Source organism: Vulpes lagopus, chromosome 7 (genome assembly GCF_018345385.1).
Source record: "Vulpes lagopus strain Blue_001 chromosome 7, ASM1834538v1, whole genome shotgun sequence".
In the NCBI taxonomy this organism is placed as follows: domain Eukaryota; kingdom Metazoa; phylum Chordata; class Mammalia; order Carnivora; family Canidae; genus Vulpes; species Vulpes lagopus.
The window spans coordinates 18,062,966-18,077,048 of NC_054830.1; the positions used below are offsets into that span (position 1 = coordinate 18,062,966).

Genomic DNA, 14,083 nt, shown 5'->3' on the forward strand with positions numbered 1-14,083 from the left:
ACTCTTGGTCCCCATGGCTCCAGCCTGATGTCCAGCCCAGGCAATGCCAGGTGCAGGCACTGAGCGGAGGGGATGCAGTCCAGTGGTGCCATGGAGAGGCACCAAGCAGAGCCTCAGCCACACCACACCTGTGCTGAGTCCACAGCTGCAGGTACCTAGCCCACAACAAAGGTACTTATGAGCACAGTGCCTGCCACACCCACTATCCCCTCTGTACTTGACGCCACTGAAGGATTTATTACAGCACCATCACCATCTATAGATCTTGTGATGGCTCCCTCAATGAAGTCATAGCCTGCATCACCTTTTCTGGTTCTCTCATGGTGCCTACCCTGGGAATGCTGTGGCTCCATATCACAAGATGAGGCAGTAGCCCCACCAGTGTGGCAGGCTAGCCAGCCCTCTGGAGCCCTATGACTTGCACAGAATAGAACCTTTAAATTTTATGGCCCAGCCCAGGGGCTGGCTTGCTTATTACATGGGTCCTTGGCACTACTTCAAGGAAAATCAAGAAAAAGATGATCAAGGAGAAAACCAAGCAGTGGTCAGCAAGGCCCAGCTGTGGCATGGGAAGAGACTGGGCCCAGGGGCTGACAGGACAGAGACAGTAGAGGCCACAGTGCAAATGCCACAGAAAGGTTATATGGCAGACACAACAGCAGCAGGCTGTGGTCAGGGGCGGACAAAGGGCCTGGATTAGTGCATCCAGTACAAGCAGACCACCAGGTGCTAGACATTGGGGCTGTGCAGTAAATTTCCAGCACAATCCTGTTGCAGCCCATACCTAGAAGGCCCTCTAACAGTATGCTAGCACCAGCATTCAGCTTGGCAATTTTACCATTTCTGCAGGTTCTCACACCCATCTCTCCAGGCTCCACTCCATAGCCAGCAACCCTACACTGCCCTTGTGCCATGTTCCCATAAGAAAAAGCCAACACTGGTCACAAGGGTAGCTTTCTGCAGGAGTTCCCTCTGCTCACTGCCCTCCCTAACTCCAACTGAGCTAAGGTGTACTAGCAGGGCCTACATGCTAAGCTTCTTGTAAGACTGGCCCCAGAGGCTTGGAGCAAGGATGGATCTACAGGGCTGCCAATATCCTGCACCATCTCTACCTACCTTCTACTCTTTCTGACTTATCTAAATACTCACCTCATCAGTACTTCTGCTCCCCATCTCCTCTGGCTGGAGACACCCACCCTTACCCTCAAACAACTGGACAGAGGAGGAGGCAGCATTATCCATAAAAAGAGGTGAGGAGAGCAGCCCCAGTGGCCCAGTGGTTTGGTGCTGCCTTCAGTCCAGGGTGTGATCCTGAAGACCTAAGATTGAGTCCCACGTCGGGCTCCCTGCATGAAGCCTGCTTCTCCCTCTGCCTGTGTCTCTGCCTCTCTGTTTCTCATTAATAAATAAATAAAAATCTTAAAAAAAAAAAAAAAAAGAGGTGAGGAAGGTTCTCATAAGATTTGCCCTTGCTATTGGATGCCTGGGTGGCTCAGCAGTTAGGTGCCTGCTTTTGGCTCAGGTCGTGATCCTGGGGTCCAGGATCAAGTCCTGCATCAGGCTTGCTGTAGGGAGCCTGCTTCTCCCTCTGCCTATGTCTATGTCTCTCTCTCTCTTCTGTGTCTCTCATGAATAAATAAATCTTAAAAAAAAAAAAAAAAGATTTTCCCTTGATATGGATATGTGCAAGGTAACAGAGGCTCTGAGATTAGGACAAGACTGCAGACCCACGATGGGTGAACAGCCTGGGGCAAAGTCCAGGAGCCAAGGTCTCAAAGGCTCGAAGAAATGGTCTAGCAGGACACTGCACCTTCCATTCCACACAATGGCAGCTAAGACGAGCTTTGGGCTTGCTACCTGTCCTCTTTTTGGAGCAGGATCTTTCTCCCCAGAGCATTTCTTTCTGCTCTGTTCTCCACTAAGGGATCCAGATGGTGCTCAGACTACAGCAAGAAAGACCTGATACTAGGAAAGGAGAAAGACAGTACTCCAGTGCTTCCTGTTCCCCAGCAAGTCCTCCATGACCTGCTGTCTGGCTGTCAGCCGCAGGCTACTCCAGTGCATACACCTTTTACCCCAGCCTCTGAAGCTTCATGGGGTATGCATCCATTCTTTAGGTGTGAAGTATTGATAATGATGTCAAACATAGCTGCCTCCACGTGAGACCCAGAACTGGTGGGATCAAAGGACGGCAGGTAGGCCTCAGAAAGATGATGGCTTCGTGACCCAGAGGGGCTGAGGTAGGATCCCACAATCTCTCCTCAGACCAGAGCACTTTCAGGGTCTTTACCGTGCACGTGCATACACACACACACACGAACACACCCTCTAGATGATGGGAAAAGGTGTCCACAGCACCTGGTGCATCACACTCACTAGGTCTGCTTATTTATCATTTATTTTTAAAATATATTTAAACAGCAGCAATCACTTCCAAAATGCAAAAAAAAAAAAAAAATTACAATTTTTAAGAATAAAATTATAACGTTTATGATGCGAGTCAGAAAGAATTGAAGGTACAACTGAGAATCAAATCACGCAGCACTGAGGGGTGGCTGGAGAAGCCAAGACCCATGAGTTGGGAGGGTCAAGCTGACAAGAGGGCCCAACCTGTGAGGTTCCCACCTCAATCATACCCCCAACCCAAACTGATGAAGCCAGTGTCCTCTGGGTTAGAGAAAGAGAAGCGGCAAAGAGCTGGCCCTTTGTCAGGGATTCCCCAAACCCAGTCCCCACCCCACCCCACCAGCCAGGGACCTGCTAATCGACCTCCTCCATGTTGCTGTAGGTGGGGGCTGGGCGGTCCACAGAGGGGGCGAAGCGTTCAGGGGCTGTCCGCGTGGGGGCCACCTCGGGGGCCTGGCCAGGGCCTAGTCCCTGCAACAGAATATGAGGACAGGGGTTGGGGGCTGCCCGGTATGCTGCCTGGCATCCCGGGGGTGCTGGCTCAGAGTCCCGGCACCCAAGGGAGGGCCCCAAGGCAGGCGCAGACAGCAGCGGCGTTGAGACAGAGAGACAAGATTGGGCCTGAACAGTCTCACTTTATTAACACTTTAAATACAGGAAGCTGCTTGGGCAGGGCTAAGCCCCAGGCCAAGGATCAGAGCAGCAGGACAAACGGACAGACAGCTGGACGGATACCCACCCTAGGATGCTCTGCCCCTGCAGGAACCACATTCCCCACCCTCTTCCACCAGATACACACACTGAGGCCCAAGCCCAGAGTTGGTCCCCACCACAGAGGCAGGCATTGCCCGGTAGGCAGGCAGGTGGGCCAGCTCACAGCAGCTGCCTGCAGGCGAGCTCATCTCCAGCGACTCTGGGATACCAGAGGATAGAACATGTTGAGCACGAGGGCCACCAAAGCTGCCACGGTGCCCAGAACAAAGTACCGGAGACAGCCCTCATCTGGTGTGGTAGGGCCACGTGGTGGGGGGCCCACCCAGTCTTGGGGCCCCCAGGGACCCAGGGGCACAGGCCCCTCGGGTACCGGTTCCTCCTCGGCCTCCAGCTCCTGCCAAATCCGGGAAGCCTACAGTGTGCGGAAACGGCCATCAGCACCTGGGGCAGGGGGTAGGGAGGGACCCGGTGTTCCCAAGACCCCTGGCCATGAAGTCCCACCCATGGTGACTGGCAATAACCCCTGACACAACCCAAGTCAAGCAGCTGGGAGGTGGGCAGATGGGAGCCAAGCGGGCGATTCTCAGGGTTGTCCAGACAGAGCACCAAGGCAGGCGAATCTTGACAGCATTTTGGCCCCGTCAAGAAGCTTCCCAATTGACATGCAGCTTCCCACAGGGGTTGGCCAAAGGAGGGAGGAGATAGTTAGCTGGCCAGCTTTTTTTTTTTTTTTTTTTTTTGCCAGCTTTTTAACCCAGGCCTCCCACAGAGGAGCTCATAGAGGATAGAACTGTCAACCCGAGTAATCTGGCTCCCTCCCTCCCATGTCCAGATAGACTGTGACCATCTTCTATCAGGATTCCTCTGCATCTGACCAGAAAGGGCTCAAAGGAGAGGACAGCAAAGAAGAAACCAGTCAAGAGATACAGCTGTGCCCACCAACCAGAACTATGGCTCTCCACATCAGTAAGGGACAGAAGACCCTGAGGGCTCAGCAGGGACAGACGCTCACCTCAGAGAAGGTGGCGGCCACCCTAGCCCATGGCCAGCCTGGATAGGCCCTGTCCTAAGTGCACATCAGAAAAAGGAGTTATGACAAGTGAGGGTCTGTGGGCTGGCTGGCATGTGAGGAAGGTGCATGGGGAAGCTGGGAGAATGTAAGGTACAGTCTATCTATGACAACCTACCCAGTGAGATTCAAAGCAACTACTTAGCCTGTGCCAAGAGAATGCCTATATGTACACCAACAGCAACGTGCTGGTGTGTGTGCACCTTTATAAGTGTCACTACAGCATGGGAATCCCTCCAGTTAGGACTCTGATGTAAGAGGATCACGAATCCCAAGACTCCAGGGACCTATGGCTGGAGGAGAAAAGGCTGTGCCCCACCCCATCCCATCTGTGAGTTGAGCTCCCTAGCTTGTGAAGCCTCTCCCATGCCTCACCTGGCTGGCAGCAGCCTCAGCTGCAGGGCCTAGGTCTGGGTGGTGCTCAGAGTGACCTGCCCTGGGGGGCCTCTCCACAGGAGAGTTTCGCCGACGGTAGAAGAGTACATAGGCATAACGCGTCACGACCTGGCTCTCGTCTACTGTTGTCACCGTGCTGTCATCAAACAAGCGCCAGCCTACAGCGAGGTGGGAAGAGTGTGAACATAACCTGCACCACCACCCCTACCACCTATCCTGCTGGCTGCGTGTGCCCTCACCCACGTCGCTGCGCTGGCTGCTGCGGTCATTGGGTAGACGCGCACAAGCAGTGTAGTGGCCGCCAATCATGCCTCCGTAGTGGTTGATGACAGCATACAGGTCGTAGCTAGGCAGCTGTTCCTCTTTCTGACCGATGCAGAACTTGCTCAGGTCCAGATTCCTGTGGTCCCAGCCACAGAAACGTGAGACAGTCAACAAGTACCCAGGATGCTACACCCGCCACGACCAGACCACAGGGACCAGGGCTCATGGCTCACCGAACGGGGAACTCCACCAAGTCATTGATCTTGTCACGCCAGATGAAACTCCGAAAGGAAAAGCGCTTGAGCTGAACAATAAGTACGTTAGGAAGGCGCCATAGCAGCAGCTGCTTGGAGGCCTCTCGGTGTTGTTTACACTGTGGGCAGTACCTGGTAGAAGACCAGAGGTGGGGTCAAGGCCAGCAAATCTCCACTCTACCCAGCCCACTCCCTGCCTGCTGCCCTGTCCTCACCAAGCCTCCTCCGGTGCCAGCACCTCAGGCCGAGTGAAGAGGTTCAGGCACTGGTCCAGAGTGAAGTGGCCAGCACGGGCAGCCTCACCAGCAGACCCTGGATCCTCAGCACATTCCAGCTCCTTGGAGGCTACCAACACAAACTCCTGTAGGCGCTCATTGTTTCGCCAGACTAGAGCCAGACTACAGTCCTCACCCAGCTCCAGGGGGGTGTCTCCTAGAAATGGGCAGGGAGAGGGGTCACGTAGCTGCGGGAGTGGCCAACCCAGGCCACCCCGTGGCTCCCACCCATAGCCTCAGACACCTTTGTCCTCCAGCCGCTGCTCTCGGTTAGATGCATCAATTTTATAGATGAAGAACTGGGGTGTGTGGGCGTTCATGGCTTCACTTGGATGCTGATATCCGGGCACAGCAGCTGTGAAAAAAACATAAAATCAGAGCTCTCCTACCTACTGGGACCTAAATAAGCTTCCCCCAACCTCCCCTACCCCAGCCGCAGAGCCTTTTAGCAGACTCTTACCTTCGGGCCGAGACACCCTCTCACCAGCAGGCAAGGAGCCAACTTCAACAGGCCCGCTGGCCAGCACCTCAGAAGAAACGCCACTGGTGCTGGGCACAGGGCCCCGGTCAGGGGCCGCCCATGCCCGAGGGACCCCTGTGTCCCCCTCAGCCACAGGGGTCACCAACTGGAGCTCAGGCGGCTGAATCGGGTCCCTCTCACTGTCCCCAGCCTCCAAGGAGCTAGTGGAGAGCAACGTAGTGCAGCCAGGGCCCTGGGACTCCAAGGCCATGCGGCCAGGCTGGAAGGGTGGCTGGAATACACTCACAGAGTACCTGGCAACAGGCAGCAAGGCAAGTAAGAATCCTGACAAGCCTACCTGACATCTCTGCTCCCCCAACTACCCCACCCTAATCCAACCACTGGGCACTCACCGGGCATAGCCCTCTAGCAGCTGAGCAAGACGAGCGTAAGTGAGACGTGAGGCAGGTACACTGACCAGAAATGGGTAGCCAATGTTCTCAGGGCGGCAGAGACCCTTGTGGTCAGGCCAGTGGGTTTTCTGGCAGAGCCTGGAGGGAAGGGGAAACTAAGAATAGGGCCAAGGCCCCACTTCTTATGACTCTCCACTGGGGGCTAGCCTCTGTCCTTAGGAACTGCATGTGCCAGCCCTACCCCCCACCCCAACACTTAAAAGTCAGACCCTAGCAGAGTAGAACGATAAGCAAGGGGTTTTAAATATGTGCCTTTATGTGGAGAGGAGGTAGGATGGCAAGTGAAACATGGACAGCAGGGTTTGGGAGGGGGAGACCACAGGGTCCTCACTGGTTGCAGTAGCCCACGCGGTAGCACCGAGTACAGCGCTTCAGCTTCTCATCTTCTGACTGCTGCTTCCGCTGGCAGGCTGCACACTTGGAGATGGGGATGCTGGGCACCTGGGGGCGCTAGGGTGGGTTGTTTGGCTCAGCAAGGCCAGCTCCGGTGAACATGCCCCTGGTTCCACAGGGCCCTGTGTCATCAGGTTGGTCCTCACTTACCTGCTGCACCTCTAGCACCACCACCCGTTCCTTAGCCAACTCTGGGGATAGCAGCTCAAAGCAGAGGAGTGTGTCAGATGGGGACACGGTGTCCAATGAGTGGGAGGGCAGGAACACACGGTGGAAACGATTCTTTATCACCTGGGGGCAGAGAACACACAGATCCTATGTGAGGACGAGCCCTTTCTCTAGCCCTGACTCAGGGCACAACAAGGAGGCTTGGCCCTGAACTTGGATCTGGGCAGCAGAGGGGAGATTGTGGCCTGAAAGCATCATATGCCTCTGCTGGCACTAGCTTCAGTGCCCAACAAAATAAGCAGCCTGGTGCATCAGAGAGTCTGAAAGCTGGGAGTGGGAAAGGTCCCTACCAGACCAGCACTCCATACCCAAGGCCTCTACTCTATCAATCAGTGGGGCCCTGCTGAGACTGCAACATGGCTGTTATGGTGGGGCCATATCTGAGGAGGCTCCTTCCTACTTTTATCCCCAAAGACAGCACTTCTAGGCCAGAAGCTAGGAATCTTTGTGAAAGACTAGCACACAGATCTGGGATAATATGAGGGAGCAGCAGGATAGAGGGAGAACCACAGCTGCTAGAAAGCTCCAGCTCCTTGTATGAAGATGGAAAAGCAGCTGAGGGTCCCCACCAAAGGGGGAGTAAACCCTGACGATGGCAACCTGGAGAACTGAGGGCACTTTTGTTACACAACCCAAATGCCTGGCTTCAACCGTGCCTAAACCCCTAACACACCAGTGGGTTTTGTGGAGTCACATGTACATAGGTGTATAGGTATGAATTCAGACGTATGTGTTCACATGGGTTTGTGTTGAAAGCACGTATATATATCTGTGTGCCTAAGACTCTAGGGAAGGACAGATGTACCTCAGCCAGACGCAGGTTCTCAGGCTTCACGTGGACACTCTGAGAGAGGGAGTCCAACACTTCACTTGCGCTGGAGTTCTCCTTGCTGATGCTCACCAGAAACTGGTAACAAAAGTAGAGTCCATGGGGGAGGTGGACCAGGGTCTCTGGGACGCCCAGAAATAGGAGCCCACTTCTCTCACCTTGATAGGCTTGCTGTGGGGCTCCCGGGCAAAATAGAAGACGGGGAGAACCTTCTGCTTCTGTGGCAAGGGTACCGGCAGGTAGAGGAATGGGTCGAAAGTGATGGAGACCTGGGATACACAAGTGGCACCAGGTGGCTGCACAGGGAGTGAGGGACGGGATGCTTACACCCAGGGGGCCCAACCCAGGTACTCGGATGGCTCTAGGGCCTCAGTATTCTCAACTCTCAGGCTTGAGAATACTGTACAGACTAGGATGGCTACCAGGAGAGAATACTCCCTCTTTCTGGCAATTGAGGCCTTGCTCAGCCTCACCACATATCCATTTGTCTCTCACCTGTACCCTAAATGTCTTTCCAATCTTACCCATACCTCAGCCCCACCATATAAGCTGGCTTTGAACCCAAACACCCCTTTTATCTCAGTTAGGAGAGCTATCTAGCCTGACCTCCACAGCCCACAAAGAAGCTGAAGACCTCCCTGACAGTCTCTTTGCTCAAACAACATCTTGAGATGTACATGCCCCCAACTACAAATTAACCAAGCTATCTAGACCAAGCTAGGGGCCTCTTTCCAGGGGAGCCCTTCACACCTTGGCACACACAGGGCACACCAGCTTCGACTTATACTGCCCCTGAAATAGGTCTACGATGAAAGAGTCATTCCGCATCTTATGCCGCTGCCATGCTTCTTCAGCCACCACCTGAGGAGCAGAGTGGTGAGGATCAAGGAGACCCAGGGACTGGGATATGCATGAGATATGCCCACCTCTGCCCACAATCCTGACCTCATCAGGCCGCCCATCCGAGTCCACAGTCTCTGTGTAGGGCTTGTTCTGAATGCGATTCAGGTCTTCATGCAGCCCATCCAGCAAGAAAGCCATGAACTCCTGGGCATCATGCTGTGCATAGCCTGTGAACTGGCTGGCCTTGCTCGCCACAATGGCCTGGATACAGGGGCCAAGTGTGAGCACGGAGCCCCAACACCCACCACATACCCAGCTGGCTAGCCTTCCCCACCCTATCTAGCCAGGGTGGGAGTGGCCACAGATCACCTTCAACTTGGAAGGCTGGAAGGCATGGTGAGTGCCCTTCCACAGCGCCCGGAGCAGCACAGCAAAGCCAATGGCCAGACGCCCACCAGTCCCCAATGGGTTGTTGTAGTTGATCTCAGTCTCAAAGGAGCGGTCTAGGGACAGCAACCAAGTAGAAGTGTGAGCGGGGAAAGGCATCCCCTCTGCCCACAGCCCTAGGCTCCTGGTCCTGCTCTCACCGTGGAAGAAGTCACGGAGCTCCCGAGTGTTAGACAAAGACTGAATAACACTGTTCATGAAGCAAGTGTTGCCTAGGTTGACAAGGCCAGTGAAGCCTGGCAGACACACCTTCTTCTCTTCCTCCTCCTCTTCCTCCACACTGTCTCCACTCACTGGGCTATGGGGCATTGGAGGCACCATACATGTGGGCTTGGGCTGTAGGAGCAAGGAGGGGCATGAAAGAGTAGCCCTGAGGCTCTCCAGCCTTTACCCTTGGCCCTCCCCACCCCAGGATTCTCACCGAGGCCAGGTGTGGCTCTGGCTTTGGGGCTACATGCTCCATGGGCGTACGGGCAGCTACACCATCCAACCCCGTGTCCTCAGACCGAGGCTTGGGTTTTTCCTTCTCCACAGCCCGAGCTTCCTCCTGTCCTGTGAGGGGGTGAGGGGTGCCTCCTGGTGGTGCCGAATCCAGAGGGGTTGGACCTGTCGGCACGGCAACCTTTGCACCACCCACTGCACCTTAAAAAGGGGGAATGAGGGGGCTGGTGGTTAGCAGCATGTGGCAGGGGTTGGGGGTCCGGGTTATGAAGGCTGGACAATGAAGGGAGCTCGTGTGCAGACCTCGTGCAGCTGGGGCCTCCAGGCCCCCCCAGCGTTGACTTTGCCGCTTACGGAGGCAGATGTCAATGCGAGAGGCGGTGAAGCAGAAGGTGCACTGCTCAGGTTCAATCAGGTTCCTGTGGGGAAAGGCTGAACTCAGGGACTTAGGTGAAATAGGTGTTGGGCTAGCTGGGCCAGGGAGACTGAGCCCAGGGTGGGACAAGGCACAGCGCTTGGGGGCCGAGAACCACCCACCTGAGCTTCACCTGCCAACGGAAGAGGGTGTGGGGCCCACAGCCTGGGTGTAGTCTCAGGAAGTTTCCATCCCTGCAGAAGCAGACCAGGGAAAGGGCAGTAGGAAGGGTAGGGAAAAAGAGCATGAGATACACTGTCCTGCCTGAAGTGTACCCTCTGCCCCAGCTCCTGCCTACCCACCCACCTGGTCTGGAAGATAAGTGTGAAGTCCTGCTCGCGGAAAAGCACTCGAGAGGTGTCCCTGCGGATTTCTTTCACGTACACGTGCACCACCACAGAATCTGGCCCCTTCTCATATGAGTCATTCTTGACAAATGCCAGGTTCACCATGGATTCCGGCTCTACGTTGAGACCACAGCTCAGCACCACCCAGGACAGGTTCCAGCCCACTGCTGTTCTATTCTCTATCCACCCACCAACCTTGCAACCCAACCTAGGGCTCTTCCTGCCCACCCCTAGCCCCACCTTTACCATCCACCAAGGTTACAGCATCTGCTGCCACTGCCATCTCCTCTTTGGAACGGTCACCTTTCTCAGGGTCTCTGCTCCGGGCCATGGCTGGGGAGACTGGATCATTCCTGGGAGACACAGTCTTTTCTCCTGCCAAGAGTGCTAGATTCTCCTCTGAGCCCAAGAGGCAGGTCTGGGGGTTCAATGGTGGTACCCGGAGCTGTTCCTCAGCTTCAGCCTATTTGTGGCAAGATTGTGGGCAGGATCAGCTGCAGGTCTGGCAGGTGGCCCCCCACTGCTGACCATCTCCCAACTCTCCCCTCTCCCAGCTCCCACAGGTACCCCACTCTCACCTGGGTGGCTGTCTCAGCCAAGAAGGGGGGCGCATCACCCCGGGGTCCAGGCCCATCTCTGGACCCTTCCCCCTCTGGCCCTCTGCGGAGATGCACAGCCCTCTTGGCGCTGGGGCCTGCCTGGGCCCCGGGGCCAGCCCCTGCGCCTACCTCACCACGGCCCTGGGCCCGCTTCTGGTTCCGGGCCTCCTGTTTAGCCCGACGGGGCTCAGGGCCTGGCTCCAGAGCAATGGGAGATGGCTCCTGCCCATTCTCCTGGCACCGCAGCCCTGGTACCACCTCCTGGGTCCCTAGAGGTTTCTTCTATCAAAGATACAGCAGTCAGGCCCTGTCAACTACACTGGTTATCCCTACCCTACTCTGCTGTGGAACTTACCAGAAGAGAGGGCCATGTGAGCAGAGGCACCTTCTTGGGCAGTGCCAGCTGCAGGAGGCCACCTTTACGAGCTTGTACTTTGGTGCAAGAACTTTCTATTTCAGCGTAGAAAACACCACCCCACTGCCGACCACCTGGAGACAGAGTAGGGGAAGTGAGCTAGGGTGGGAAATATCAGAGGATTCAAATACACCACTGGGCTCAGGGCAAATGGACATACCTGGAAGCCGCACCACACAGTCTGTGTCCGTGAAAGCAGCATCCACTTCCTCCAGCCGCAGGGGACCTGCTCCCACACGCAGCTTGACAATCACCTCATCTGCACTCTGCCTCCAATCAAGCAACAACTCTGTAGGAGTACCAATGAGACTATGAGGGTCTCCATAAGCTCCTGATGGAGATAAACAGGTGCCAGAGACCTAGCCCTAACAGAACTGCTCCAGATGAAGGCATTATAGCCCCAGTGTTTCCTCCCCACCCCCAGCACTCTAGCACCCAAAAGGCCTATTTATTACTCACCCTCTTTGGCCTGCTCCTCCCGAGAAGATGCCGACCCTGACAACAAAGAACCGGGAAATGATGATGGGAGGTAGTCTCCAAGACCCTACCACTCCACCAAGCACCATCTTCAGGATCTCAGCCAGGTACATAGACTTAAAGCTGAGACTCTACCAAGCCTGCTCTGAGTCCTTCTCTCAGTATCAGACCAAAACAGAAGGAACAGTAAAAATGTCATCTCTCAACCCCTAGTCTGCATGCTCAACAGGGTGGAGACCACAAGTACTGTGGGAATATCACAATCACCTCTCCTAGGATCTCCATCCTTGCTCTCCTGGTTTGCTCGATCCTTCTGCTTCTTCTTACTGGTGGCCTCCTCCAATCCTGGGGGACCCCTCCTTGGGCCTGTGGCGCTGGCCCCACCAGACATCTTGAGCCGCTTGGTTGACAGCCAGAGTGCCCCGGGGTCGATAACGGCGTCTGGGTCAGGGCTACGGCGCTTTCTTCCTGGCCCAGCTATCTTGGCAACTCTTTGGGGCCAAATTCTCCAAGGAACCGACAGCCTAATGAAAAGGGACCAGTGATCACCACCAAGGCCCAACAATTTGCTCCTCAGTCACAGCCAGGGCTCAGCAACCCCAGAATATGACTAAGCCTATAGAACACTATCTCTCCATCACCTAATGTAGCCCTGGACACTCTCAGACTATTCTGAAGGAAAAAACAATACAAGTAGCAACAACTTCTGGCAGAGACTCCTAAATGCCTGCCATACAGACCCACAAAGATAGGAGCCTTACTGAGGAGGTGCCAGGTCAAGGCAGCCATAGCCTGGAACCTGTCTCCTCAACCAATCTGGAGAGAAGCCATGGCTCCAGCCCACAGGGCTGGCACTCTGAGCAGGGTGCTCACTTTTCCTCACTCTCACTGGCTGCTTAGTCACCACCCAAGAAGTAGGAGGTGGAGGAGGAAGGCAGAAAGGAGAAGACGATCAAACAGCAAAGGGACCAAGCTCTGTGGCTCAAGACAGGCTCAGCCCAGGTGCTATCATTGCCCAGGCAAGGTCCTGGTGTTAAGATGCTCCACCTGCCACCTGCCAACTCCCACCCTCCTCTGAATTTATTCCTATGTACGGTTTGGTTTTTCTTCCCACATCCCAGAAGACATTTTCCTCTCCAACTGCTATCCCAAGCAGAAAAGGACCTGCAAAAGCTGGGGAGAAAAGAGTAGCTGTCACACTACCCTTTCAGTAGCAATCTTGCCCCAGAGCCAAGGCAGGACGAGCATCCAGTTTGAGAATGAAGCCGACATCATCCCCTTCTTTTCCAGGTCCACTCACTCATCAGCACTGGGTTAGAGACTTTCTATTCAGTTTCCCACAGACCCATCAGATTCTGGACTGTTTTTCCATCCAAAATAAAGTTTTCAAAATTGAGACAACAGTGGGGATGAACTATGAATCCAGGACCCGTTGCAGCCTCAAGCCTGGCCCGAGATGGTAGTAAATATTGACTACTTTGTGTTCCCCAAGGTATGTGTGTGGTGGAGGGTTAGAGGGACATTCTTCTATGGGGGACTAGGAGGTTGGATCTTTAATGACGACAGATCCATAGCTGGGGGGGGGGCACCCTCCGCCTCTGCACCAGGCCTCAGCTTAAGGTCGCGTCCCTCCCACTTCTCCTGGGGATACCGAGACAAGAAAGGGGCTGTCTAGAGACCATTCCGACCTATCCTGCTGCGCGGGGTTACTGACTAGAGACCAGCGCCCCGGCAGGGCTGCGACTCAGCTCCAGCCTCCAAACCCCGGGCCCGCCACCACCTCCTCCAGGAAGCCGCCTTCGTTAGCCGCCAGCCCTCTCGGAGGCAGGAGGCCAACCCCGGGGGTAGAGTAACGGCCCCGCCTGCATCGGTGGGTCCGGCACGCCGCGAGGCTCGAGGAGTCGAGGCTGGCACGGCCCGTGACCTTGAACAGGCAGCCCGGGGCTCGCGTCGCGGCCTTCCCGGCTCCAGCCAGACAGGCCAGTGGCGGCCCGTCCCACTCACCGAGCGAGGCCGCCGCCGCCAGCCCTCTTAGGGCCCTGGCAACCCGCTCTCGGTTCCGGTTCCGGCGTCTGGTCGGTTCCGGTTCCGGCGCGCCCCTCCCCCGTCCTGTCGCCGCTGCCGCCGCCTCGGCCGCTTGTTTTGTTTCGACTTCTAGTTAAGGCCGCGGGTGGCGAAGCGCCTAGCTAGTGACGCACTTCCGGTGGGAGCGGGCACGCGGCGGCGGGCAGCTCCGGGGCGGGCCCGAACGGAGGAGGCGGGACTCCGGTGGCTTGGCCTCGCCCTGGCCCTGCTGGTGGTATCCTGAGATTCCGCCCAGAGACAACGCCCTCTCCAA

At 55.7% G+C, this 14,083-nt stretch overlaps 1 protein-coding gene across 15 annotated transcripts; it reads right to left on the bottom strand.

The window, feature by feature from the left end:
- Window positions 1-2,387: 2,387 nt before the first annotated feature.
- On the bottom strand, window positions 2,388-13,927 carry USP19 (ubiquitin specific peptidase 19). 15 transcript variants are annotated; one of them, XM_041763576.1, is made up of 27 exons: window positions 13,750-13,926; window positions 12,013-12,269; window positions 11,728-11,763; window positions 11,429-11,557; window positions 11,209-11,342; window positions 10,833-11,132; window positions 10,501-10,717; window positions 10,214-10,370; window positions 10,030-10,101; window positions 9,796-9,911; window positions 9,473-9,687; window positions 9,192-9,387; window positions 8,974-9,107; window positions 8,707-8,865; window positions 8,512-8,622; window positions 7,920-8,030; window positions 7,738-7,839; window positions 6,855-6,995; window positions 6,643-6,761; window positions 6,252-6,389; window positions 5,839-6,152; window positions 5,623-5,733; window positions 5,319-5,535; window positions 5,083-5,235; window positions 4,825-4,985; window positions 4,565-4,743; window positions 2,388-2,877 (listed from the first exon to the last, which is right to left on the bottom strand). In XM_041763576.1, the coding sequence occupies exons 2-27, from the start codon at window positions 12,134-12,136 to the stop codon at window positions 2,761-2,763; spliced, it is 3,963 nt and encodes a 1,320-aa protein (XP_041619510.1). In that variant the 5' UTR covers window positions 12,137-12,269; window positions 13,750-13,926; the 3' UTR covers window positions 2,388-2,760. The 15 variants fall into 15 exon arrangements, with proteins under 15 accessions (XP_041619510.1, XP_041619508.1, XP_041619509.1 ...); XM_041763574.1 differs by having other exon boundaries at window positions 9,473-9,693; XM_041763575.1 differs by having other exon boundaries at window positions 10,833-11,135.
- Between the last annotated feature and the right edge of the window lie 156 nt (window positions 13,928-14,083).

What these genes read in the sequence shown, in the direction of transcription:
- USP19 (XM_041763561.1), bottom strand. Translation starts at nt 12,136, where the DNA reads ATGTCTGGTGGGGCCAGCGCCACAGGCCCAAGGAGGGGTCCCCCAGGA. An exon ending in TTGGTGGAGTTCCCCGTTCG is followed by an intron (nt 4,986 to 5,082) that starts GTGAGCCATGAG and finishes CTGGGACCACAG; the next exon opens with GAATCTGGACCTGAGCAAGT. An exon ending in CTGAGGCTGCTGCCAGCCAG is followed by an intron (nt 3,533 to 4,564) that starts GTGAGGCATGGG and finishes CGCACACTGTAG; the next exon opens with GCTTCCCGGATTTGGCAGGA.